Below are 26,845 nucleotides of genomic sequence, written 5' to 3'. Positions count from 1 at the left end.
TCCTCGTATTTTATAATTGCTATAATAAATTATTAAAGATGCTCAAGACGTCTTTTCAAACCGGTTCTAGAAATTCGGGTTCGATGGCTTGCTGACAGCCGAATAAATTGTGTCATATTTTTCAGTGTTTGTTTAAGTTTTGTAAGATTTTTCTTTTGTCAGTTGCTTTGATTTCAAGTGTTTTCATCCAAAACAATACCAACCCCGAAGGTGCTTCCCCATGAAAGGGAAATAAAATGCGTGATAGTGCAAACATTGCAGCTATAGACGTTCAATTCAGTCTGAGAGAGTGAGGGCTAGTTAGATGTCACTCCGGAACAAGGAGTTGGTAGTTGTTCTCTTTCTGATCAGCGCGCCCGAAGCTACCCCCGGCACTGCTGCTAGTGTCTGTCAGGTCCGAGCACGTCGACATTGAACAGCTCGTGCTGGTATCACTGAGGCCCGGCGGTCCCCAGCAGTGGTCCCGTCTGGACATCGACTCCACGTGATCCAGACGTTCGTCTGAGTCCTCGTCGTCCTCCTCGTGCCTGTCGTCGACGTAAGGAACGCTGTCATTGTTATTATTGTGTAATATTTCAGCGCCATATTGGCCGGTACTGCTGATGGCAGTCTTGTCTGACATGAGATCGGTCACTTGACTCGGTTCGTTATCAAGGGAGAGTTTGTCGATGTCGCTTGCGCGCGACGTATTCAACGACGCCACAGGGGACAACGATTTCTGCGACAACGATGACGTGTCGGTTCGCGAATGTCGGTTTGATATTGTCGGCGAGTCCTGGATACTGAGATTGAGCATGGATAGTCTGAGACGGGCAGGGGAGGTGACCAGGCTGCCGGGCTCAATACTCGACGGATCAGCCTGAAAAGCGAGCGCGGTCATGATCTTTTGGTCGGGTATGGCACCGGTTGGCTTGACCGTCTGCATAAGAGTTGTGGCGGGAATCAGATGGAACGAAATGCTGTCCACAAAAGGCGCCATGACCTCTCGTAGCGAAGAGCCCGGATGTTTTTCCATGTACGCCCTGCTCCAAGCTAACGCCGACTGGAACTTGGTCAGCTCATCTGCTTGTAACTCGTCTCGAGTCAGGATGAGTCGGGCCACGTGATTCGGAAGTGACGTAAACGAAGGAAGTCTCAAGACGGCCTCTGCATTCACGTCAACAAATTCCAGCGCCTGTCCCAGAATCGAACAAACAAGCATAACAACACAAAAACATTAATTTTTATGTTAAAGAATTATATCAAAGAGATTTTAATCTTCACTGCTCTTAAAAGCATGACACGTTAAGTTTCTTTCGTCACTAGGCCTTTTATATTGTATAATTTTTCACATATTACAAACCTAATTGTATGTATTGTAGCTTTAATGCGGCCATAAAAAGCTTATTTTGAACACATTAATCGTTTTTCAGCTTGGGTCGTATTGCATCAATCTGTACGATCATACATCCGACACACTCGGACATAAGCATGACCATCACCCAGGTATGAATATGGACGTCTTGCAGTTGACTACAAGTTGCAATCGACTTTGACAACAACCCCAGTAAAAAAAATAACAAATTATTTTGAGATTGTGGCTCCGCGGTGCTCCGACACACTCGGACATAAGCATGACCATCACCCAGGTATCATGAATATGGACGTCTTGCAGTTGACTACAAGTTGCAATCGACTTTGACAACAACCCCAGTAAAAAAAATAACAAATTATTTTGAGATTGTGGCTCCGCGGTGCTTCATGTTTATGGCAATATCCATTATTGCAGTGCTTGAATATTTTTCGATTCGATCTATTAATAACTTACCTTCTGCACGAGTGACTTCGTTGATTTGTATTGAATATATTTCTCGGCCGATCTGAGCAGAAGACACACAGTATCGATGTTCACGCAGTTTTGGAGGTACGTCATACAGGCTCGCCTTAGCTCATCCAACCCATAATGATCCGCTGCGTTCATCAGGCCTAGGTCAGGAGAGATGCAACATGCGACACAGTTAGTCTTTCCGAACCTTCAAGCCTGAATGAATAGCGACCTCTGCGGTGACTTAGCATTGTACGTGCAAACCAAAGAGATGCTATTATCTCCTTGTGTCCTTTGCGCCAACACAACTACAACATTACAGGTGTATGGTGAGAAACGAACGCAACAGGCTACGGAATTGGACCTGTTGTAGCATCTGATTACCTGTGTAGAATTATGATTGACGTAATACATAAGAACCATGAGGCTACAAACGTTATCAAATATCTCAGCAATATTATGACAACATTGATGACAATTAACTATCATTGGAATCTATAACACAAGTTTAAAGTAGCAATGGTCTTTACACTCTACGGTTATCATATCAGCAAAGCATACGAATTCTCATACGCCCCAGGAGAAAGATGTTTGCCTATTTCGAAAGTAACGCATTGTATTGTGTATTGTTGCATCATTATAATTACAATATTACTAAGGAGTTGCGATGCGTTTACATTGAAACATAACCGGCATTTAGAGATATAAGAAGAGTTGATGATCTTTAACAAAATACTATGTCTTACCAATGACTATTTTTGGCTTGATCGTCACGCATCCAGTATGACAGTACTGGATGAGTTGGCGAAAAACGGAGGGTTCGAACTCCTCGACGATTACCGTCCGTGGACCACAGAGGGCGGTGTTGTCTTCACCCAGATCAATGCTGCTTCGTCGGATCATCTGCGAGACCCGCCTACCGAGCTTGTCGGTAGCTGGGGTCTTCTTCCGGGGCGTTCCCCGAGCTGCGGAGTATAGTAACTTGTGAAAAACCCTGAAGGGGGAAGGAAGAAGTTAAATGCTGCCAATCATTCAATCATATCATATGAAACTGTACCATGAATGACAATGGTAGATCGGAAAGTTAGCTAAGACCTTACTAAGCAACAAAATATCAGAATCATCGTAAATGTTAGCGTATATTTCAGGCAAAACAGTTAGGGAGTCTTGTAACCATGTTAACTTTCACTTATCTTCTGTAAATTGCACTCGAGCCTCATACGTAATGAAACTGTAAGATTAGTGCATACAAACGATGTGAAGAGGGCAAGCGTAGGTTTTGCCAGGGTTATTGCACAAAACTGATTACCTGAGATCGATAGGTGTTTCAGTAAAATAGAAAGAAATATGACTTTTTCCTAAAATTTCAAACAAAGGGAAATGGCCACAGCGTTACTATTTGCCTATATCACGAGGCTGTCAGTCAGTTTGATTTCTTATTATGTGAAACGTTATATATTTGAAATGACGTAGTCCTCTACCTGGACATTGGATATTCCTGGAGACAAATTTGACCATCCTTGGAAAGTTTTGTGTACCCATCACATCAGCCACAACAGCACAGTCGTTCTTTTAATGACTTATAACTTTACTGCCATGCGAATTGTCCAGGATACCACCATAATCATTACTATCATTACAATAATCATGATAATGACATGCAGGACATATTCTGTGTGGGGGATTCAGTTGTGCATGAAGGTAATGCAGCTTCACGAAGAATGATCATCAATTATTCTCACCTGCTTCGAGCAGCCAAAATGGCGCGAACGGCGCAGACTGGATCCTTCTTTTCTCCTACGAGGAAAGTGACGTCACACAGTTCGGGCATGTGCGCCAAGTATCGGAGATCTTCGGCCACGCCGAGCTTGTTCTCGAAGATCCACGAGTTTCCCCGATAGCCATTGAGAACACCGGACCCGTCCATTTCGATTCGAGGGGTGACGTCCGGTGACGACGCCTGAGGGGAAATGGGTTGCTCGTCGTCCAAGTCGTCTCCACCCTCCCCTATATCAATGGTGTAGTTATCTGTGGATATAAATTGTAAGAAAAAAACAAGAAATGATTAGTACAGAGATACTGAAGTGTGTACATTCATGGAAAGACATTTACGTTGTCACGTTGACCAAAAGAACCAAGGTATGATGACGTCATACGAAAAGTAAGACGCATGTTAGGGCTATAGACGTTTTAGGACGTATTCAGAAGCCATTTGTGCAACAAACGTAAGTAGGTTATATCCTGCAGACTCGTAACATCGAGAAGTTATCAGTTTTCCAAATCGCTCTCCGCAATCTCGTCATTTCCAGAGCAATAAGCTTCTCCCCTTCCTACAGTTATTCAGCGCAGAACCAAGCAAAGGACTTGAGCTGGAGGGAGACATGCTCTAGCGACGAAAGAAGGAATCTAGACAAGACGTTCGTACCGATTGGGCCTGACTATGCCCATGGTCTCTCGTTTCAAAATCGGAGCGAATAGCGGCGCGATTCGGATAACTGCAATGATAACATTTGACATGAAAACAGAGAAATAAATGACAGGAAGCTTAATCCGTTGAGAACGACTCCCGAGTATACTCGGCAAGTGTCTATGGGAAATGCGTGCTGAAGCAAAATCAGTCCGTCCTCAATGGGTTAATAATAAACTCTCAAAGAGGTCACATGATCCCTTTCTATATAGTCCTCGAGATTGCCGTGATGTTTTCATCAGAGAGAGATTGAAAGAACATGTACCGTTAATGCGCTGGTCCGCCTCTTCCCACTGCTGCCTGCAACTTCTGCAACTGGACGAAACAACCTGTTGATATGCTCTCCAGCTATTTCCCATTGTGATACTAATGCCGGCCAGGAACCACTTATTATAATTTTAGGGCATAATGAGTCACTGTCTGGAATAAATCCCCCAACCTATTTTAATGAGCTACCGCTAAATCCCCCAACTTATTCCTCATTTAACTACCGCAAGATCCTTTCCTTATGTCGGGTGATCAAAACACCACAAAATATACTTGACAAACATCGCTAAAGTCGCAAACCACATATGAATCATTTTATCTTAGATTAAGCTCTTTAAAAACATTCATTTAAAGAGGGACTTCTCTCCACTTTCAAATTCACTTTAATGAATACAGAAGGGAATGAGGTAGGAATGGTTGGAGCTTTGGAAAAATGATCGCACAAAAATTGAAAAGTTATGAAATTGCGAACTTTTTTTCACAAGCCAATGATATCAATAGTTGTAATTACACACGAAGTTTTGATGGGGAGGATAAGCATCCTTGTCTCACATGTTTGCCGTTTTGCACTGAAATCTCGACACAATGATCTACTTTTATGAATTATCAAGAAAAAAAAAAATACTTTTGTGCAAAATTACTCTAGGATTGCAATGTTTTAGCCACGATGACTTATCAGGAGGAAATCGAACTTGTTTCTTCGTCATTGACATCTCAATTGCACACGTGGATGTCAGTAATATTAATGTCTGGTTAGAACACGAGAAATATTGTTATTCCAAAACTCACTTTTTATCGTATTAGTATAAAACTTCCACCGATCTTTTGCTGTTTTAAAACTCAAGTCAACGTGAACACGGAGTGAATTTTCCTTTTGACACTCGATTCCTTATTGTTTAGAAGGACAAAAATCCATGTCGAAAATAAGACAACGTTGAGATCTTACTGGCAATTGATAGAAAGAAAACATTAGAAAAACAGCTCGCATCTTCGTAATCATAGCGTGACATGTGTCGTTATGAGAATATGCCGATTGTTAGAAAGGGTTTATACGTTGTGAAGGTGCCTTATTGACCTAATGTTGACTTATTATTTAACCGACCCTCGTGTTGTTGGCTATAGCATGTAATTAGTTATCTGCAAGTCATGCTCCTGCTTTGAGAACCTCTCTAACTAATGTGCTGGCCTCGTTCCTGACACCATTCAATCTCTAATTAGAATAATGACCACTGATGTCATGTGAACGCTGCTCATTAGTAGATCGTCACTGGAGGGGACAATCAAGACAGTAGATCAGCCGCGTGCGGTCTAGTCGATATTTTGTCAGAACTAGCTTTCAATCCATTACGTAATGAGATGTAATCACAATGTTTGAACACCTTGTCATCTGGATTTTTTCACAAATTCATTTATGCTTGCGTATATTCAGTATGGAAGATAATATGTGCTTGGGAGCTTACATGGGAATATTTGAAGAGTTTGTTTGCAAAAACCGATAAGTCCATATTTGCCAAATGGAGATAATTTCGATTACATGTTAAGAAAAATAAAGAGAATAATAAGAAAATTTTTGCTTCTTTTTACCATAACTTCAAAAATGTACCTTTATATGTAGTGACCAATATATCATTGAAAAGGTATTATTTTGTACTTTATGACAGAGGCCGTACTTCAAAATCTTCAAAAATGGACTTATCGGTTTTTGCGAACACACACTTCATTTAATTACCATACGACTGAATAGGAATTCGAACGAATAATTATGCTCGTATAGTCATTATGTGCATTTGACACCTACGAAATCGTTCACATGATAATGTACTGTTCTGGCAGGAAAATGCCATTATTTTGGCGTGAGCACAAACACGACATATTACACATTGGTAAGTTAGTTGATTAAATTTTGGATTTGAACAAATTCAAGGTCCCTGGTTCGAATCCCACGATCACCGTTCATCCTTGGACAGGATGTTTTGCTTTAAAGTGCCCCTCTTGACCCTAGTGTACAAAGAGACAGGAGTGGCCGGGCGACGCTTGAGTAATAATAATGGCAAGCCCTTCTGCTATGGATTAAGTGCAGTACTAAACAGGCTCCACTGAATAGATAAGCTTCGTTTTCATTATTCAATGTGTGTGCATTTTTCTTTGCTTTCCTTTTCATTACGAGTATAACATTGTCAGCCCATTTCTAGACTGGAGATATATTCTTTTTTATATCGAATTATTGTGATCTGGGTGAACAACGACATCGTGCAAATGATGACTGTTGGTTATTGGTAAAGTTTGAAAGAAATTTTCTCTTCTAGCTAATGCGTTGTAGCTCCATGGTCTTTCTCAGAATGTGGGGCGCTTCGGGCAATGTTCACATGTGCCATATTACAATAGAGGGGAAAACACTCCCAATACGCTTTGAAACTAACAATAAACATTTACATGATGACGTCATGTTCGGCATTAAACATCGAAAAAGATAAAGACGAATTGTAACTCAAACACTTATTGCGTGTTCGGATTCCATTAGCGCACCCAAAGGCACAAGAAATCCAGTTACAAGCACGGCTTATAGTAGCCGTTTGCTGCGGGCGTAGAAAGCGTACCTTAGAAACGGCAAAAATATTCTGGGATCACTTTCTTAGCTTTTCAAGGAATAAAGGCATCCTTTTCAGTTGATGACAGTGTTTTGGCGTAAAGAGCGGACCAAACAAAGGGCGCTGGTGGCCTACAATTATGTACCTAGGGATCGGCACCGCTTTCCTTTTCACCGGCAGGTGTGTGCTTAGCGAATTTCTTCTTTCTCCCCAACGCCATTTGAGCCTTTGTTCCGCGGCTTGTTCTTTTGTTGGTCTGACAAATACTGCGCTAGGTAAAATGGCCTTTCACAGCCAGATGGAGAAGAATGGCAAATTAAACAAGGTTGATTTAGATGAAGATATTCGGCAAAGTCAGACATGTCGCTAAGCAACGCTTTGGTTTTACTCTGTCAACAATGCCACCGGCAGGGCCATAGACGCTTTTTTCTTTTGTTAAAATTTGTCCCCAAGTTCATACTTTTGATGATTGATTTCCCCGTCCTTATATCCATGCGTAGGAACTATATGCCATTTGTCTTCTACCGTGATGTAATACATTCAATTTGTCTGTCTGTCTGTCTGTGTAAGTGCGTGTGTATAGGTGTTTGTAGCCCACCAATCATTGTAATTATGTCGAGTTTTAATCATGATTGCGCAATTTCGGTTTTGTATTGGTATTTTTTCTAATAGCGAAGTCACACTGTGTTGTTATATATAGATCACGTCATGCAAAGAACTCAACACGAAATAGGTCCTACATCGTAGACACTAAATGCAAGACATGGGTGAAAGCAGTCAAAATTGTAGGCACCTGGCCCATTGCAGTGAAGGGTAGATGATAATACTTTGATGATAAATCTTCAAAATTGTAGACTTCTGAGTTGTGCCTCTCCTCATTGACGCGTTAGTAAAACATGATCAATACTCAACACCTGGATTCAAAATAGCTTTCGATTCATCTGCATAAATACATTTTCATTCAGCCGGGTAGATTTCTCACTGAAAGCGCCAGGATGAATTTGATGCAAAGGTATACACAGGGGGTCTGGAGCTTGTAACCATGGGAACTCGAGCATCAGATGCTGATAACTTAGGAATAGAGGCCATCCGAAACACAAGTGTTATGATAGTCGGGGTGACCATCACCCTGCGTTTCTTTAGAGTCATTTATGGCCGACTTGCCATGAATTCGAAGCCAAAAAAGTGACTTAGGGCTGTGGAGGGGACTGTATGTGCATGTTGTTTGTGTCGTGAGCTTGTTTCATTTTGCGCCGTCTGTCCTCGTAATTGCGTAATTATTTTGTTTCATTGACGTTAGATGGTTGTAGGGAGCGTGATTCTATACACCGAGGACATCCCAGCTCTTACGGTCTATGAATCGCAACTCCATTGAGGCGGGGGCTGCTGGGGAAAGGTGCTAGTGTCGATTTGCATTTTCCCCTCTCTCTCTCTCTCTCTTTCCCGAATGCTGTGAGACAAACAGTCTCTGCTATTCAGCTTGTACATCTATTGAACAGTTTCTGTTTAAGGTAGCAGGAGTTACTTGCAGGGCATCCCTTGATGTCAATAGAAATGCAGGCGTAACGTGATGCACGCTGAATGTCAAAAGGACGTACCTTAATGTACAGCAAAATCAAAGGCTATTTGGGGGAAAATACAGGCACTTTAAGGTACGACAGGTATCCCATATGCAAATAATTTCCCGTAGAATGTGCGTTCAAAGTAAACAACTGTGCTTGAAAAAAAAAAACAACAACAAAATTGGCATAGAAGTATGTAGGACCCTACTCAATGTTTTAATTAGAAAGTAATTAAACTCTTTGTTTATTTCTATCCTAATAATATTGCAAGGGGATTTTCATTTCTGCTCGAATTCTGCGCAGGGATCCTTGATGTGGAAATACGACCCTCTTTCGTCTGGATAAAGAATAAGCAAGTTATTCTAGATTTGGATTAAAGTTTGTCAACCCCCCCCCCCCCCCCGGTGTAAAACGCTGACGAAAAAGACACTCACATTAATCAGAAGCATCCAGTACGCATCAAACCTGCGTTTCTCATCTGATATGACTTCGCAAAAGTTTCAAGCATTAATGGCAAGAAAGAAGAAAATGATCCCGGTAACACCACTTTGTTATTGCTGTTTTTTAATCCAGGAGATTTTAGTAGTGGCTGAAATGATGGTAATGATGCAATATGACGAAATGCATCGCAATGACGGGTTGAACGATTGCAACTCAATCGTCGTTATTACAATGAGGTTTCAGATCAACTTTCGAAGTGATTACGGTTCTTTATATCTCGTCGTGCATTGAAACATGTAAGTCAAGAGATAACTTCTCGTCAACCCGCATTCAGCGACGAATTTGTCATCAACGCAGAATATTCTCACCACAATTTGAAAGTTGTTTTTCTGAATGTCGCGTTAAGCCTAAAATCAATCGCGGACATCATTTTCATCGATTGGCGAACATTGCTTTGGATAACGCATAATGTTCTTAGTTCTCATGCATTCACAAAAACGCCCTGAGGTTTAATAGACCATAATAAGACTTAAACATACAAAACCTGACAGAAACCTGCCCCCTGCAACCGGCCTCAAGTCTTGCCCATCGATTTGAGATAGAGCTTATCAGCTTTATTTTTATCATTCTTTTTTTTTTTTCATTTTATATGCGGTAATGTTATCAACGCTGCCAAAACTGTCTTTCGTTTGCAATTTCAATTTTACGAGTAAATTCCATCGTTATGAGTTTCTAAGTTTCATATTTGTGCGTTGAATTGAAAATATCAAAAGCTGTAAAAGCTGACGAAGACAAACAAACCCTCACAAAGCTTCTTATTTTCGTATGGCAATGTTTTATGCAACAATCATGGCCATGGATGTGCATATTATATTGTATAAATATTACGGTCTTGTAAGTGATAGGAAAACGTCATCGAATGACCATGAGCGTAAATTGAAGCACATGAATTTATGACAATCTGATATCTTCAGAATGATTTCCTTTTTTAATCTACTTTATTTTAATCTGGACCTGGAATATCAGGCCTGCATTTTTAAACAACCGATGTATTGAAAATTAAATGCATCGAACGTTTCCCTAAAATATCTTTAGATGGTGACCCTGCATGATGTAGGCTACATCGTATATTGGACCTAAAAGCCATTATACGCACCGCATAAGGTGTATAAGATGGCAACTGTTATAAAGCGACGCTAATGTACTAATTCTGAACATTTAAAATCACCCCTTACAAAATGTGTCCAACTATTCTTCCTCCTTTCTTTCAAGTATAGTTTACGTTCATATCAATGCGTATAATCATACCTTAGAACTCTTATAATGGCTTTCTTGATACCCGTACAACAACATGAATAAAGTGTCAGATTGTTGAGTTCATGGGTTTCTCGTTACATCCACTGTGTTACGTGCAAGAGCTTCTGCTGGTACGAGATTGATTCGGGGGAAAATCCGAACGCTCATGCGACCCGAGCCTTTCCGTGTCTACCAGAAACATGAGAATTTTAATCCAAAGCATATTGGAGATAACTTCTCGTGATATCATTATAATCAGTAATGAATGAATACGATATTCTTCATATTAATGTAATTATTTTATTGAATGACAACCTTTAAAAAACTAACAGGCAAATTTAACTACAAAATGAACTGTGATTGTGTGCCTCCGGACGGCCATACAAGAATAGATATACGCAAGAAAAACGTAACTTACCATTTAATTCAAATACAGTTTAAGAGAGGACAATTTTCACAGGCGAAGATTGCTGATTCAATCGCTGAAAACGGCGTATCAGGAGAAATTCACCGCTCAAGAGGAAATAGAAGAGTCACACTGACAGATAATAACGTTGTGCACTTATATCAAACACCTGGAATTGAGTCAGATTGAAGAAATGCTGATCTGCAGACAAAGTGGTACTCTTAGTTTTTGTCGGAAATGTTATCACTGGCTGTGCTAACATTTCGCCTGGATACACACTGGTGACTTCAGCCCTCCAGCTCTAGTTGAAATGTCATGTATTCTTTGTACCTATTCGTGGGAAAGTCATTGCAACGAGAATAGAACTTAACGCACAAGAACTCTCATTATACTTTCAAAGTAGCCTCGCATGAGATCCGCCTTTTGTTGACTAGAGCGGAGAAGGGGGAAAAAAGATGACAAAAAGGAAATGGCAAAATTCGAGACAAATTATCCCCCTTGGCTCGTCAGCGTTTAGGGTCATGAATGTTCATGAGCGATTATCTCTCCCTGTTAGGCTGTTTGTGTTCTACACACAAGTAGAATCAGCGCAGACTTGTCCCTTGACATGGTGGTTTGCTGGTCCTTCCTCTCCTCGCATGCTACACTGGCCGCCAGATCGGCCGAGTGCGTGCGAAAGGCGTCGGTCGGCGACCGCAGCTCCCAGCTCAGGCCACGAACGGCAGGGTGGTCGAAGAGCGAGTACCTGTCTTACCTGTGACGTCATGGATGACGCATACGCATTAGAATTATCGAGCTTCCCTGGTAAATGTCTAAATGTCATGGGAACGAACGAACGGGAGAACGTGCATACACACGTGTGCAGATGACTGAAACGGCGTTTGGCTTATTAAACTAGCGCGAACAAATTAAAAATCCATTTTAATTTTATTTTCATGTTTTCATCAGAAATATATCTTCAAAACACCACGAAGTGTGTTTTTATTGACTTTTATGCTCATTTTCTTGTTTTTGTCTTTCTCTGGAATACACATACCTCGTAGTTGATTTTCTTTTTTTCATTTACCTGCTAACCTATTTTCGCACTAGTATGACACAGTCTGAGAGGGACAATCAAGCTACCGAGACGCGGATTCGCCTTTCAACGAATCAACTTTCAATTTCCTGGAATTCGAGAATGAGGATAAGGCTCAAAATGTTGCTTTCAAGTAATTATTGTACCACGTGATAAAATCATACTGCGCAGAGCCACATGATATATCCTGATCATGTCATGATTGATGATTCGCTATCATGACTTTTCACGAGTCTCATTTCAACTTACCAGCGACTTCGCAGAAAGGCAAGGAATGGTCAATTCTGTTGCCGATATGCTTCCAAGGAAATTTCACCGTGCTATAACTGTTTTATATCGCCTTTTATTTGAGTTGTATACACATCTGATTAGAACATAAAATCTTGATCTTACAACTGCAAACACTACCATCAGGGGAAATGCTACTCTCTGAAGATGAATACTGAAGAAGCTAATGGAATTAGATAGAGTGGTGCCGATTTCTCAAATGAACTCCAAAACACCACCTTTTTTCTGCCCCGTGCAATAAACTGATAAGTTTTCAGCATCCTAAGGCGATTTTCCCATCTATTCTTCATCCGGGACGGACCTTTTTCTTTCTCTCTTGAATAGCCCCAGAATCAGCCAAAGGAGGAGCATTAAAGAACAAATTCGGAGTTTAAAGAGCACTTTCAATACCGCCACGAGAGTGCCGGTATTGAGGGGATAAGGATTGAGGGGAGAATGGACTAGGGGCACAAGGGGACAAGGATTTCTCGTTAATTAGAGCTAAATTTGGGCGCTTCTCTCTGACGTCCAAGGGGGCACAAAAGGTAATGGTGTCAAGTCCATTGTAGGTCAGTCGAAAAGGCTTTTGCGAATGAGGTGTAAGAGTGGGTCAACAATGAAACTTGTCCGGAGAATATTCTCACACTAGTTCAATATTGATCTAAGCATTTCTCTTCAAGCGCCAACGTGAAAGCTACGACTGACCCATGCATGCAATCGTCTTACCACTCGATCAATGAGCGAGGTGAGATGCTTTTATACTGTGAAGAAATTCTGGAAATGAGAAAAATAAAGGTTTGCTGTTGGATTTCTTTTTTCTCTTTCTCTCAGGATTTCAAGAGACACAACAACACTCTGTGGGCGTGATGACTAATTTTACACATCAAAAGAGACACTTATAGTTGGTGCATGTCCCGACTGACCCCGAAAAGCCAACATTTTCATCACAGGAAAGGATTTCAGCCATCAATTTCTTTGTGAAAGCTAGCAAACTTGTTTTGGCAGAAACAGACGTCTTTCCATTTGGAAAATAACACTTTCTGTAAGTGACAACAATATTCACCATTGATGATATTCCCGGACAAAGATATCATTGTTTCTATTCAGTTTTTTTTTTCTATTCTTTCGTTGATATAATTTTGTATTACACTTTATAACTTGTATTTCTTACAAATTGTTGACAATATGATTTATCAAATGCACACTTTGTAGATGTACTACCTTTTGTTGGATGAAAGTAAAATAGAAGTGAATTGAATAAAAAAGAAGAACATTGACTCTCTGCTATAACAGCGACATTCATTAACAAAGAGTAACAAAGACGAGTGGTCATACCGTCACTGGGAATGAGGTTGCCTCAATATTCTTGCGTTCAAACCGCCAAATTACCAAACCACCCAGATCAGCCACGCTTTGAATGTAGAATGGGTATGTTTGTTTGTTTGGTTGTTTTTCCCCCCAATTATTTAGTTGTTGTTGCTGGCTTTTGACCCAGAGATAACGGGTCTGCATCGCCATTTACTATGGCAACATCGTTACCTTTGGCGTGTTGATAGAAGTAAAATTATGCAGCCAGATGCATGGAGTATCAAAGCGTAAAATGATAACAATTATTGATTTGAGTTCGGCGAATTTCCACTACGACTTGCTCTATCAATCGGAAGGCTCGGCAAAAACCTCCTGAAAGACAGCATGCATCTTTAAGTGAATCTTTGGATTTTATTAACAGTTGGGGTTTGTCGGCATTTGCGATGCTCTTTTCGATCGGATAGAGTAATTGGAGAGCTTTACAAAAAATAAGAAAAAAAAAATCGACCTGGTAGTAGAACTGACATGATTTAGAAATAGTAGAAAACGAGCACGTGCATTTGCAGCTGCCTCGTGTCCGTTCATGAATGGACGTTTTAGATACAAACTGACCATGGACTGAGGCTTGATTGATTGTTACTATCGGACGCGGCTTCTTTCATCAGAAAAACGATATAATCTATTCAGAGATCTTCAACTTGCTTTGGAGATTGTCTCACACAGGTCCACGCAAAAAAAGAAAGAAATCGACTTAAAGATATGGTTATAGAGAGAACGATTTAAAAATGATTTGTGATTGCATTGTAATAATGTGGACTGTAAACAAGCATTCATGATGAACGTTGGCTGTTTGTTTCTTTGTTTGTGCGGGTTTTATCCTAAATCTGAAGCCACATAGGAAGACACTAGATATTACAAACGTTACTCACATCTATTCCTAACGAACTCATTTAACACTGAATCCAGGCATGCAGAAATGTCTAGCACTTTTTGGAACATACAATTGCTGCCAAATATTAATTCAGCTTCAGACCCTGAGTGTGTTTGCTTTGTTGTCATGGCGACAATCTTAGATCCTCTCTACTTATGTTTACGCATGCAATTGCCACAATACCTTCTATATCATAATACTTAGCAGGAATCAATCATACGCAGCTACATAGATGATTAGGTATCAAATGTGTAGCTGTGTAAGAGAAGGAGCAAAGAATGCAAAAGAAACCCATAATTGACTGAAACGGGATTTAAGCGTGTGTCAAACGTTTGTCAGAGTATAGAAACTCACCACTTAATCTAAGTAGACACTTATCTGTAAGGGCGCAATTATGTCTCCATTCATACCTTAACTTACGCACACGCCTGTCGAGCATTTCTCGTGGAAAGACAACGCCGTTACGATAACTGACAACACTCATGTGTTGTTAGCGAAGAATGTGCACAAAAGCGACCGCTCCAAATGGCCGTTAATGACAAATATCGATTTTCTTGGACAAATAACCTGTATTGTTCTGGTAGTCTAGGGCAGTGGAAATAAATGCCAGGACTACACGTCAGTCAAAGTATTTGTTGTGAGGCAAACTTTATCACATCCGCTGAACAATGAATGTCACTATCTTATCATACGTTAATGGAGGCTTAAACCTCCAACACTGCCTAACAATTAATGTGGTGACCCAATTCAAAAGATTATCAGACTGGTGTATACTACTGTATACTAGTGTTCAAACGTGCAAAGGAACATTCAAGCTTTTAAAAGTTCTAAAACTTATCATGTCATTATCAATGAATTCATGGACAAAAATCACGATAGAAGTAAAAATCTTGTCATCATTATCGAAAATGTTATCACTCATAAATTTTAATTGACTTGAAACAACCATTGGTCATTTTCAACCATAATTTTTCACAAAATCGTTTTATACAATCTATATAGAGACACTGGCCGCATGCTTATGTTTTCGTTTGTTGTTGTTGTTTTTTTTTTTTTTAGACGAAAATGTGATTAGTTAAAAGCAATTACATTAAAACAAGACGATTCGTCAATGCCAATCTCTGTGGTGGTGATGTATAGTTCGTATTACAGTTTCGGGTTTTCGATTCAACAACGTTCTGCTGCAGGGCAACCATAGCTTTTTCTCACAAACGACGAACGGTTACGAGAGACACTCTCAACACGATTCAAAGGATTAAGTGCCATTTCGAGCCCTTAGTCTTCCCTTTAGCTTTTGTTCTTCCTTGTTAAATCGATTACGTGTTATGTATTTCAGACCAGAGGAGTACAAATGACCCGAGTATCTCAGAAAAGAGAAGAGAATTGAAGAGGTGTGCTTTCTTCGTGAATGGAGCAATCAATAAAGTAACGCGACTAGATTTGTTGGCACAAGGCTGAACAGTGAGAGCGAGGAGAAATATATAGCCATCGCACAGTTTTCTTGGGGTATATGAGTTTTGAATAACAGGGAGAAGAGATAAACTTCCAAGCGATATTATTTTCAACGGCTTTAAGCAGAATGTTGTTAGCTCAGAACTTCTCCAAGGAAGCACCATGGACAAGTTTCGAATTTACTTTTACTGTAATGGCTTTGTTATTTTAGAAACTCGGATTGGAATAAACTCTTTACAGATGTTCCATGAAAGTTAAGATGGAATTGAGCTATTTCATTCACAATTATTTTTACAGCAGTTGGTTTTTGTTTTTTTTTTTTGCTTTTGTTTGTTTGTGTCTTCGTTTTTTGGTACATGCAACTGCCATAATTTTCAGACATGCACCACTTCTTCAAAATTCGAGAACTGGAGAACTGTTATACTGGCCTGTATGAATAACAAATGAAACTAGTTCCACGACAGTGTTGGTACTTTATTACGACTTCTTTTACAGAATTTATAACCCCTTCCATTCCAAATTCTGAAATCCCCATAGATTTAATACACAGGCTGCCAGGTTCCCGTATAGGTTCATTTGACATGTCTGAGAATGCTCTACTACGTGAGATTTCTTTCTAAATTTAAAACTTTTTTTTGTTTTTTTTTTTACTTAGTAGGCCACAAATTTAATCTGTAAATGCTGACGTATCACGCTGTTCATGAATGAGATTTAGGGGGTATAGATAGGGTCACCTCCAATGGCCTACAGAAGAGAGAAATAGAAAAAGAAAAAATCAGAAAACAAAGAATACACACAAACGACGGAGAAGAGAGGTTTGCACATAAGAAATCCAGCTCAGACTCAAATCACATCTATTCAGACATCGAAGCAGTAAGGGGGATTCGTCTAATCACGAAGCTCCTTCGTCTAATGCGATTTCGCGCCATTTGGAGGGGGTTCAGAAACAGCTGATACTTCTAAACGTATTTTGATCTCTTTAATCATCATTTCTTAACAGTTCGTAGCATTGATCGAAGCTTCTTTCTAGGCAGCCGCAGAAATCTAGTTTTCGGGATTCTATCTAACTGGAGATCTACTGTATTTGTCTATTGCTAGTGCTCTGTTCTCTAAAGAGATCTATGATTTACTTATTGATTATCCGAAACTTGAGATCAAGATATTCCGAAGACCATGGACATAATCTTTGATAATAGCGACTCTACTGTATAGTAGAATCCCCATCTTGTTTTCAGTTTGAAATGTATCATGCTGGCCATTAATCGTTGATTCTCATGAACAACAATGTCACTGGTGTACTATGATTTGTGCATAGTTCCTTGACAACCGGTATCCATAGCGTATCCCAAGCCTGTGTCATTACGGATAGAAATTATTTGCCCCGACTATAGTACTGACATCCCGAAACATTTTTCTATACGGAGAATATCGAATTGAAAGACATGCCTAGCGCATCTGAGGATATGGATCTGAAATATCTACAAAATCATAATTATCTGGTGGAACTGCGATGTACTGGGAATGCAAATGACACCAGTATCTACACAACAATATGCGACATATGTTCCTTGAAGGTTTGCGACATGTTACTAAAACGCCTATCATGTAAGGCGTGATACCCGTCCAATTTGACTCTGAGATGCGCATTTTTTTTTTTTACACCGTATTCTACCTCTTTGACTTCTTAAAAACTTTTAGTATTCGGCAATTACAAAATCCCATATCGAATAATCGCTGCGGAAATGTGCGAATGTTGATAATCGGTTGTGTCTTGACAGAGATACAGAAGATGCTGTTACACAATGGCGCAAATCAAATCATTGTAAGGAAAAGGAAAGTACGTGCCTAAGCCTAAGGGTGGTCTTGATTAAGAAGGGGATCGTCCTGTAACGGGCTATCAATCATGCATCCTTGGCGATTTGTAATTACACGTCACGGTGCAACCGCAAGAGAACTGAGCAATTTGTTCAATATCAACAACAACAACAACAACAAAAGGGAAATCCATTGCTCTTTATACGGCGGATCGGGAAGATTAGTACGTCAGCGGCAGAACCGTTTTAAAGGGTCTTGTCCAAGTAGGATTGGGTAACAATGCCTCATTATGATGACATTGACGTTGAATTGTTACGTTCCGTTCTCCACTTTAAGAACAAAATGGGGGACTCCTCCTTCGGGCAACCAACCAACCTAACTGACGTCTCACTTGCTCACAGAGGCTATAAATAATTGTATAGGTCTAATTGATCGGCTCACGTGGTGGTTAACAAATGGATAAGGCGAGAAAAACCGCAAAGAGGAAAAGGGAAAAATCTTCCCCTTTGACTTCGTGAACATTGGATAAACCATGTGCAAAAGCGTCATTTCTTTATCGACAATCTATTTTCCCATCCTTGCCAACGCATGTGGAAATCCTGTTCAATATCTTGCTCTCTCTTCATGTGCATCAGCAGGTTAATGGTGTAAACGGTTGGTAGTGACACCGAGGTGTCGTCTGCGCTGTTGGCTAAGCCGCGTTTTCTCGACGAGTGACTGAAGGTTCCGTACAACCACAACAAGTGTGCGGGGCGATTAAAAACGCATCCGTAGCAGTACACTTGAGGAATACTACTGTGTACCTAAATTTCCATGGCAACACATTAGTTTGTGTGTGTGTTTGCGTGCGTGTGTGAGAATGAAAAGAATGAAACAGAGACAATCCCTGATTCATCTTTAAAGTGCATTGAGTGTGATAATAGTTTACGGCATCTGAAGTGAAAGAAATCGAGAGGAGAGAAAGTAGACGCCAGCCATTGTGACTTCTTTATAGTAGGAAAAGAAAAAAAAAAACAGAAATGGGTAAGAAAGCATATTGCTATTTTGGAAGGAGTTCGGGTTACTACATGTCAGAAGCATTTACAATTCTTTTGAACACATCAGCTGTTATAAATCTTCCAAGGTAGTCCTAGGCATTCAGAAGCTGCCATACTCAAAATAACTGAGCACAACGCAAGATTTTTAGCAGAACACACTTTAAACAACCCGTTCATCGACATCTTTTGAAATGACTCGTTCATACTCACCCTGAAATGAAATTTTTGCCTTCGGCTGAGACAAAAACTTTTTCGACATTTTAGTGAACATCTCAAGAAAATTCCTGTCCGGGACATTCGTCCGATCGTCCTACGAAGACTGTGTGCGATACACTCCAGTCATTACACTTTCGACCGGAACAAAATCGTTTCCAACGTCAGACCACTCCAGGGCAGTGAAGCAATATACCACATCCGTCTGTTCACACGTGTTTTTTTTCCTGGTGGAATCATGCAAACCACTGTCTAATATGCGGAATTAACATCCTTGCCCATCAAGAATGAACCATGAAATGAAGAACGTGTTCTCAGCAAAAATGAAAAACAAATTTCAAGCAGTCAGTCAGTGAGTGGCACCCCTGTCATCGATTTAGTGACCAAACGCAGTGACCACGAAAAAGCGGTACATCCCCGTTGGCGCACGGCGACTACCGAACCGTGCACTTCTCCGGCAATCAGTCCCCAAATTCGATGTACGCCAGACAGTGGTGACCACTGCACAGGCGACAGACAAAAAGCGCATGCGCGACAAGCAATGTTTGACGTAATATATGGACCGAAGCTCATAATCTCTCCATTCCAACTGTCAATAACTCATCTCACAAAAGGCGAGGAGGCCCTTGTAGGCATCTGTTGTCATGTAAAGCTCTTCTGATGGGATTGGGTTGCCCAAGGAGGGATCTACCTCCTTGGATTGACAGAGCGAAAAATGAGCTCCGTTAAGCATGTTAAGGTGTGAACTCGTCTTGATTTGTGCCAACAATGTCCAGTCAAATGAGAGGTATTTGCATGGGTCTCGGTCTGTATCATCTCAATATTACAGAAGGGAAATGAAGATACGGGGTCCCAGCGTCACATTAGATATAAAGGCAACGAAGAGATATACTGTAATGGCCAGGTTAAAAAAAAAAAAAAAATCTCCGCTGACGATAAAACGTGTAAAATGGCGTATAGTACAAATATTTTGCAACATAACGTAACGTTAATGGAAGTATACATAGAAGAAGATTACCAAGGAATTGGATTTAACGCCATCAAACACAGCTGAATATTCTGAGGTGTGAGATCATTGATATCAGAGGAGGAGGAGGAGGAGGAGGAGGAGGGAGCATTGTGAGTTGTGACGAAAAGCGCGCCACCACGCATGTTTTGTCTGGGTTTGGTTTTCCTTCATTTCTGCTTCATTTCTATTTCCAAGTAACGTAACAATATAAAGGTTTTTTTTCTCTCTTTATATTTTTTTAATGCAACCATAAAACAAACAAACCACACAATATAAACAATGTACAAATGTCCAGCCTATAGCATTAAAAAGGGTTCAGTAAACAAGTCACATTAAACTATCTGCCATAATGGAGTAACACAAGAAGATTGATGTCTATCAGATATATGAAAATAGAGGATCAACCATTACAAAATCATGGACCACTTCCTCAGATGATATTGTAATTACCTTTCTTTTGTGCTATAGCATATTCAGTTTTCTGTTTATACTTTACTAAAACCATAAATGCATCAAAATTCAAAGTTGAACCTTGAAATCTACATCTATATATATATATAACTTAAGACAAAGAAATAAAAAATTTATTGTATCAATATAAAGTTAGAGTTTGAAAAGAGAGTGGAAGACACGAAATCAATAAGAGAAAGCTGACTCTGTGAAGTCGGTGACTACATCGACGATTCTCGCTAATAAACATAGCAGTATAGCAAGAATAGCGAAATAGTATAGTATTCACATACATTGCGTGCGGCAGGGGGAATTATCTGATGAATATTATGTCAAATTAACGCAGCCACGAAAATTCCCCGTGGAAACATGTTAACGTTTGGTTCCGACTGCAAAGTAGCAGGTTAATAGGAACATTTACAGTGATTTTTAGTACAATCGTGAGTTTATCCTCGCTATCTATACGTGCCTCAAAAATCCACGCATTTCTTTCACCTGTTTGAAATGAATCTCCCGCATCACACTGTAAGCTATATAGTTACTATCATCTATGGCTTCATTTAAGCCAGTCGCTTTTCTCCGCCCTGGGATAACCATCCTCCCCCGCAGATGCCCACGATGGTGGTCTCCAAATAATTTTGCAAACACTGCTCCTTCCACAGTCTGTGTGATTTTTTTTTTTTTTTTTTGATGCAACACAAAATAATAATATGTATGTTAGCTTCTAGAAAACAAATATTCTGGTGATTATGATATCATAATTCCATACCAAAAGGAAATTCAGAGACAGTTGCAGATAGTGCAATGATTTTACTTGCATTTCATCTTTGCTGATGCTCTGTTTGTTTTGTTAAATTATGATAACTTTCTAATTCTAAAGTGCAGAAAAATGCTAACATAAGGCGATTTTTTTTTTTTTTTTTTTTTTGGGGGGGGGGGTCTTTCATCAACTTTCGCTGATTTCTACTGATACAATTATCGCCCGTTCGTGATTTATGCTTCGTTTTGAGCTCTACTGTGCAGGAATAGATAGTCAATTGTGTTGTCATAACACTGAGCAATGTTGATGTTGATATAGGATCTGCTAATATCTCATTTTCACTGGTTTACAATTAACATCTTTAGCTAAGACCACTTTTGAGACTGCATTTATACTGTAAGCATATCTCATTCTTTAATATCATAACTAAATAATGGAGTAAATAACTCCTACTATTCAATATCTCGCTGTCTTTTTTATTTCTATTCGATGAGACGCTTCGAAGTGAGGAGAAACGCCGACTATAGCGTGTAGAAATCTCTCAATCATGGCAAACACCAGCAAGACATGATGTTCCCGTGTCAATAATGCCGCTCGCAATTAAATCATTAGCTTCGAGTAGTCCTCCGCGACGAAAATTACACGGATCGCAGGAAATAGTTATTTGATTTCGTCTCCCATTTCGTTGCTGTCCCAGATATTTGTCGAGCGTTAGCTCCATTCACTCTCTGAGTACACACGTGCACACTTCAAATCGTCTTTCTTTGTGTAGTTTGAGATGTGGAGAGACTGGGCCACAATGCCCGAGTACGCATTTTGGGGCAGAACCCTTAAAACTCACTACAAGTGTAGGGCGTCCTCTTTGTCTTCCAGCGAATGCCACATTATTGTTCGCTCAAATTGGAGGTGGTTAGTTTCACAACGGCATTCTTGCAAAAGAAAACGGAACAAAGAGAACAATGGCGTTTCCGTTGTTCTCGAACAAAAAGGTCCAGCTAAAAAGGGAAAATAGCTCAAGATAGAGGTGCTGAAGGAAAAAAAAAAAACAGCCTCACAGTCTCAGGTTAACCATCATGTAAAAATTGGAGAAGCGTACTTATCCAACAAAGTTCTATCTCAAATAAGAAGGTGCAGAAAATGTTTATGGTAGAATAATATTAATACCAGATGTAGTGACACCGTTAATAACAGTAATAAAATGATGATGATGATGATGACAGTGATTATGATGACAATAATAACAATGATACTAATCTGAAAAATACTCATATGGTATTCTGCTTATATAAAATGAAACTTCTCCTCCAAATCTTGGTGATTAAAGCACGTTATACCAAATAATAAATCTTCATGTTTCATGAGGGAGTGGACATCTGTTTTTTCCTTAAATATTTATCTTAACTATCTATATTAAAAAAAAAAAAGAACCCAATAAGCTAAGACGGGTAGATTAATATTATTTTATATTTTCCTGTGTATGTGAATTAGAATAAATTTCATTTTTTAGCTTTATTGATGAAGAAAATCTGAATTCCTGAATTCCAGACTCCTCCGTTTCACTCAAGACAGTGTATCGGTCTTCAATCACGTATTGATTTCGTCATCTGTATCCAAAAGAAGAGAGATAAAGAGAAAGAGACTGAGGAATATCCAGCAGAGCTCGAGCGGAAGGCCATTTCTCAGGCGACCGGACGGATTGTCTGAGGCGCCTGCCTGGGTTTCAGTGGACGGCTGACGTTCTTCCCGCGCATAAAATCGATAATGGCGATGCGAAATTTAACAAGGTACGAAACCCATCCCAAGATTCTGCACGAAACAATTTATGTACGCCTAAAACCATACGGATCAAATAAAGGCACAAATCTCGACAGAAGTCAATTTAACACTTGAAATATAAGGTAGGCTATAATTTTTCATTACTTAAACACTGCTGAAATGTGAGAATTAAACAAGATCAAGAAACAGTTGCATAATTATCATTAAGTGCATTGTATAATCATAAGAGTTGTGATTCATACAGTCTGGTTAAGTAAAACCTTCAGAACCCTCAACGTGCAGAGCATTTCACGTTCTGCTAGGAAACAAATCTTTGCGGCATAAATGTTGGTTGTACACCAAATTACATATGTTTGGGTTCCGATAGTATAAGCCTGCAATAGAAACGCAAAAATTGATAAAGAACTGATTAATTTTGGAATAAAGAACTGATTAATTTTGGAATAAAGAAAAAGTAAAGCTGCTTGGATCAACACAGTAGTATACTAGTAATATGTAATAGGTGTTTGTGTGTTCCTGCCGTTATGATTCTGATAGCGAAAACAAATCATAACATTGGGCAGCTGGTAAAGCACAGCAAGATGCCTAATCGAAATCTAAAATTCTGTTAGGCGAGAGGAAACTAAAGCTTATAAGCCTGTCGCGCTCGCCATCTCGAAATACAAATGACATCCTAGGTACGCTACAATGACCACTTGTTTGTCACCCCCCCCCCCACCCCCGCCCTTCCCAAGACCTCTTTCAAGTCTAAGAATAAACCAACTGTACGTGACTGTTGTCAAGTGTACTAGTTATCCTTCGAATGGACGTGACCACGGTTCACAAACTGAAATGTGCCCTCAAACCGGGTATGATTTAAAGTGCCGGAGTTCGAGTTGGCTTCTCGGTTATCCAAACCATCGCCGAGAAGTTAAAAATCCTTGGCAAAAATAACCATTGACATGTGAATCAATATACGGCTCAATCGGGGTATTATCTTGCAGTATGCTTATACGGTTTATGGAATGATTATTCTATTGTTGGTATGCAGTTTCTATGTGGAGTTTGGAAAGGGCAGACCACGCTAATGGGGGGCGGTATTTCTGAGCACGATCTATCGACATCTCCCTCAGATCAAGAGCGAACCTGACCTGGAAATCCGCCATGGCCTTGGAGCTACGAGCAAGATTTATGCTTAGATGCCCTACAACTGGGCGCGTTGGTCGGTGTGTGCATCAGTAAATCCGAGCTCTGAGCCCCCGATCAACCTCCGGGGGACTCCGATCCCTCGTAGCCTACGTCATTCGCTGCTCAACTTCGGAGAAAGAAAAGCTCATTAAATTGCACGCAAGCGAAAACCCCGTAAGCGCTTACAGAGTCGATGCTTTTGTTTTTATCAATCCACTCACTGACTGTCCAATTTGTAATTCTGTATTGTTTTCTTGCAAAAGGTCACTTTATATCCCAAATGATGACTGGTAAAAGTCCCCTTCTTTTGACATTATCGATTTTCATTGGGGACCGTCCTTCTCTTTATGGCGGGGTAAACAGAACATGAAATCGTCACGTTTGGATTGACGCGTCTTTGAGTGCAGGTGTACCGGCCGACTTCAAGAAGTATTTACATGGCTTCATGAAAGATATGAATAATGTCGGCGGTTTTGTCTTTGTTCTGTCTTTGTTTTTCATCGTACTGTCCTTCATGCTGGACGAAGCTAGGTTCTTTTCAAATGGCCTTACCTCTTTGGAATGACAGCATCATCTCAATTATGTCGCTTGCATTGTAATCTTAAAGGTACTAATCAGCAGGATGGAGAGAGAAGCCTCAGACATGTCAGGGGAACTGGATTTTCTATCAAATACTTCCCTATATTGATAGCTACCTTACCAAGGCTTTCTCAACATTCTCCATTTGCCTAAGATACGTTCGATATCAAGACTGATTCAAGCACATTCTGTAACTTTTTTCGTGTGTGTATAGTTCATTCTGTCTACTTGTGATCTTCACTTTTCTGTTCGGCCTATTGTAGTTACTATTGATCTATAGAAATATGTTACAAAGTATGTGAAATAATGTGAATGGGATGTAAAGCTAATTTGAACGATACAACCATATGAATGAATATGGCAATCTTGACATACGTTCTTTATTTCTTTCTTTCTTTCTATCTTGATTTTTCTTCGAAATAAGATATCGCTCACATACTTAAATATCCTCCAAATTAAACCCCATAATAAGACATGTTAGACATCGTATGGTAACGAAAACATTCATACCATTCGCGTAACTCTCCAAGTCAGAGCATAGTCAAGTCCATCGGTGATAAAACTTATCTCTTATAGTTTCATCTCTTTGATCATATCACCAAATATGTCCTACGATCAAGTTTGTAATTTCAAAAGATCGTTATTCACCTGATTCATCACGTTAATGAGTGTTGTGGCAGCATGCCCAGGAGATAATGAAAATAACAAAACAACAGAAAACACCGCCACCACCAGCAACTTAACACATAGCAGCAGACTTAAAGGCTTAAAGCAGACATTGAATGTACATTCAAATGTAACAGCGTTGTAGAGAAAATAAATCATTTATCGATTGCCCAGAACCTAATTACCGCATGGATTGTCCCCACTAGACCTATTCACTGCAGATTCCCTCCAAGTCGCACAATGTCACACTTCGATGACGCCTTTTACGTTTGTAAATAACATATACGAGCACAAAGAATTCGAGGGCTGAGAGAATTATTCTACAGACATATAGATATAAATATGTGTGGGTGAGAGAAAAACAAGCATGAACAAAACTAACGTATCACATTCTGTTTCATTAAAAACCGTCACTTTAGACTTCGGGGAAAACGGCGATCACTCAAAAAGAACCCTCCTCGTTCTCACAACTTCTTTCAGAAATGTGTAGATTTCATAGTTCTGAGAACATTATATGAGTAAACTTCATTTCCTTGATAATATGGTAGCTGCATCAATCCAAGTCAGCTTGTGATGGCTATCTGCAGTAGATTTTCTTCTCTCTTTCTCAGCTACGAAATGCTATGTGTCAGATTCACATTCTTCTCTGCATGTATTGACATTTTAAGAGAACAAAATAATGAAGTTATAAAGTGTGTGCAATCCATGAAAGAATGTTGATTATTTTTGTACTCGAAGAAAGTGCAGAAGCAGAATGAATTAGATCAGATTGAAATTTAAAAGAAGAAGCAAATGGTAATGAATTTACATCGCGAGGCAGATGTCTTGGCAACTTGGTAAAATAGAAAGAAAAAGAATGGGTTACAGCGTTCCGCGCCTTGAAGGATAGTTGAAAATGTATGTTATGCTCTTTTTGTTTAGTTTAGGAGTCTATGACAATGGTACTGACGACAAATGCATTTTCTCATCATGTTTTCTCTACAAGTGGTGAAATAAAATCAAGGACGCAATAGCCATTGTCAAACAAAAGAGAGAAAAAAATATAAAACGATGATTTTTTTTTCTCGCTGGTGCTCGATCCATCCAAGGAGGTGAGACCTCCTGATCCATCCTTCCTAACAATTAAACGAAATTCTAAACGCATTTTTCAACTGATAATATGATTGCAGAATTCTTCTGTTCCTCGATCGTCATCATAAAGGTCTGCTATGTCAATCAAATAATCATAACCACTTCAAACCAAAAAAAAAAAACCAAACAAAAAAAAACACACAGTCAGTTATACCTTCTTTAAAAAAAAATGACCGCTAAATTATTTAGAGGGACTGCCATAAAATATAAAGTGATGAAGTATAACGTGTGCATGTGAACGATGGATGAAGAGATGGGGGTTGATCTATAATGCTTGCGCTATTTGCTCCATTGCCAACCTCAACCCTGCCAACACATACCTGGATGTTGCCTGGTTGCTTCAAGAAGCACTTTCCACTTGTCTCTGTACTTCGGCAT

The 26,845-nt window shown here is 39.7% G+C and overlaps 1 protein-coding gene across 1 annotated transcript; it reads right to left on the bottom strand.

Annotated features, from left to right (window-relative positions):
• Positions 1-307: 307 nt before the first annotated feature.
• LOC140243632 (serine-enriched protein-like) lies at positions 308-26,845 on the bottom strand. Its single transcript, XM_072323297.1, has 5 exons — positions 26,788-26,845; positions 3,547-3,832; positions 2,551-2,798; positions 1,808-1,965; positions 308-1,174 (listed from the first exon to the last, which is right to left on the bottom strand). Exons 1-5 carry the CDS (start codon positions 26,843-26,845, stop codon positions 308-310), a joined length of 1,617 nt encoding a protein of 538 aa, XP_072179398.1.

This window comes from Diadema setosum, chromosome 20, assembly GCF_964275005.1.
Source record: "Diadema setosum chromosome 20, eeDiaSeto1, whole genome shotgun sequence".
Lineage (NCBI taxonomy): Eukaryota > Metazoa > Echinodermata > Echinoidea > Diadematoida > Diadematidae > Diadema > Diadema setosum.
This window is presented reverse-complemented; position numbering and strand designations above follow the sequence as displayed.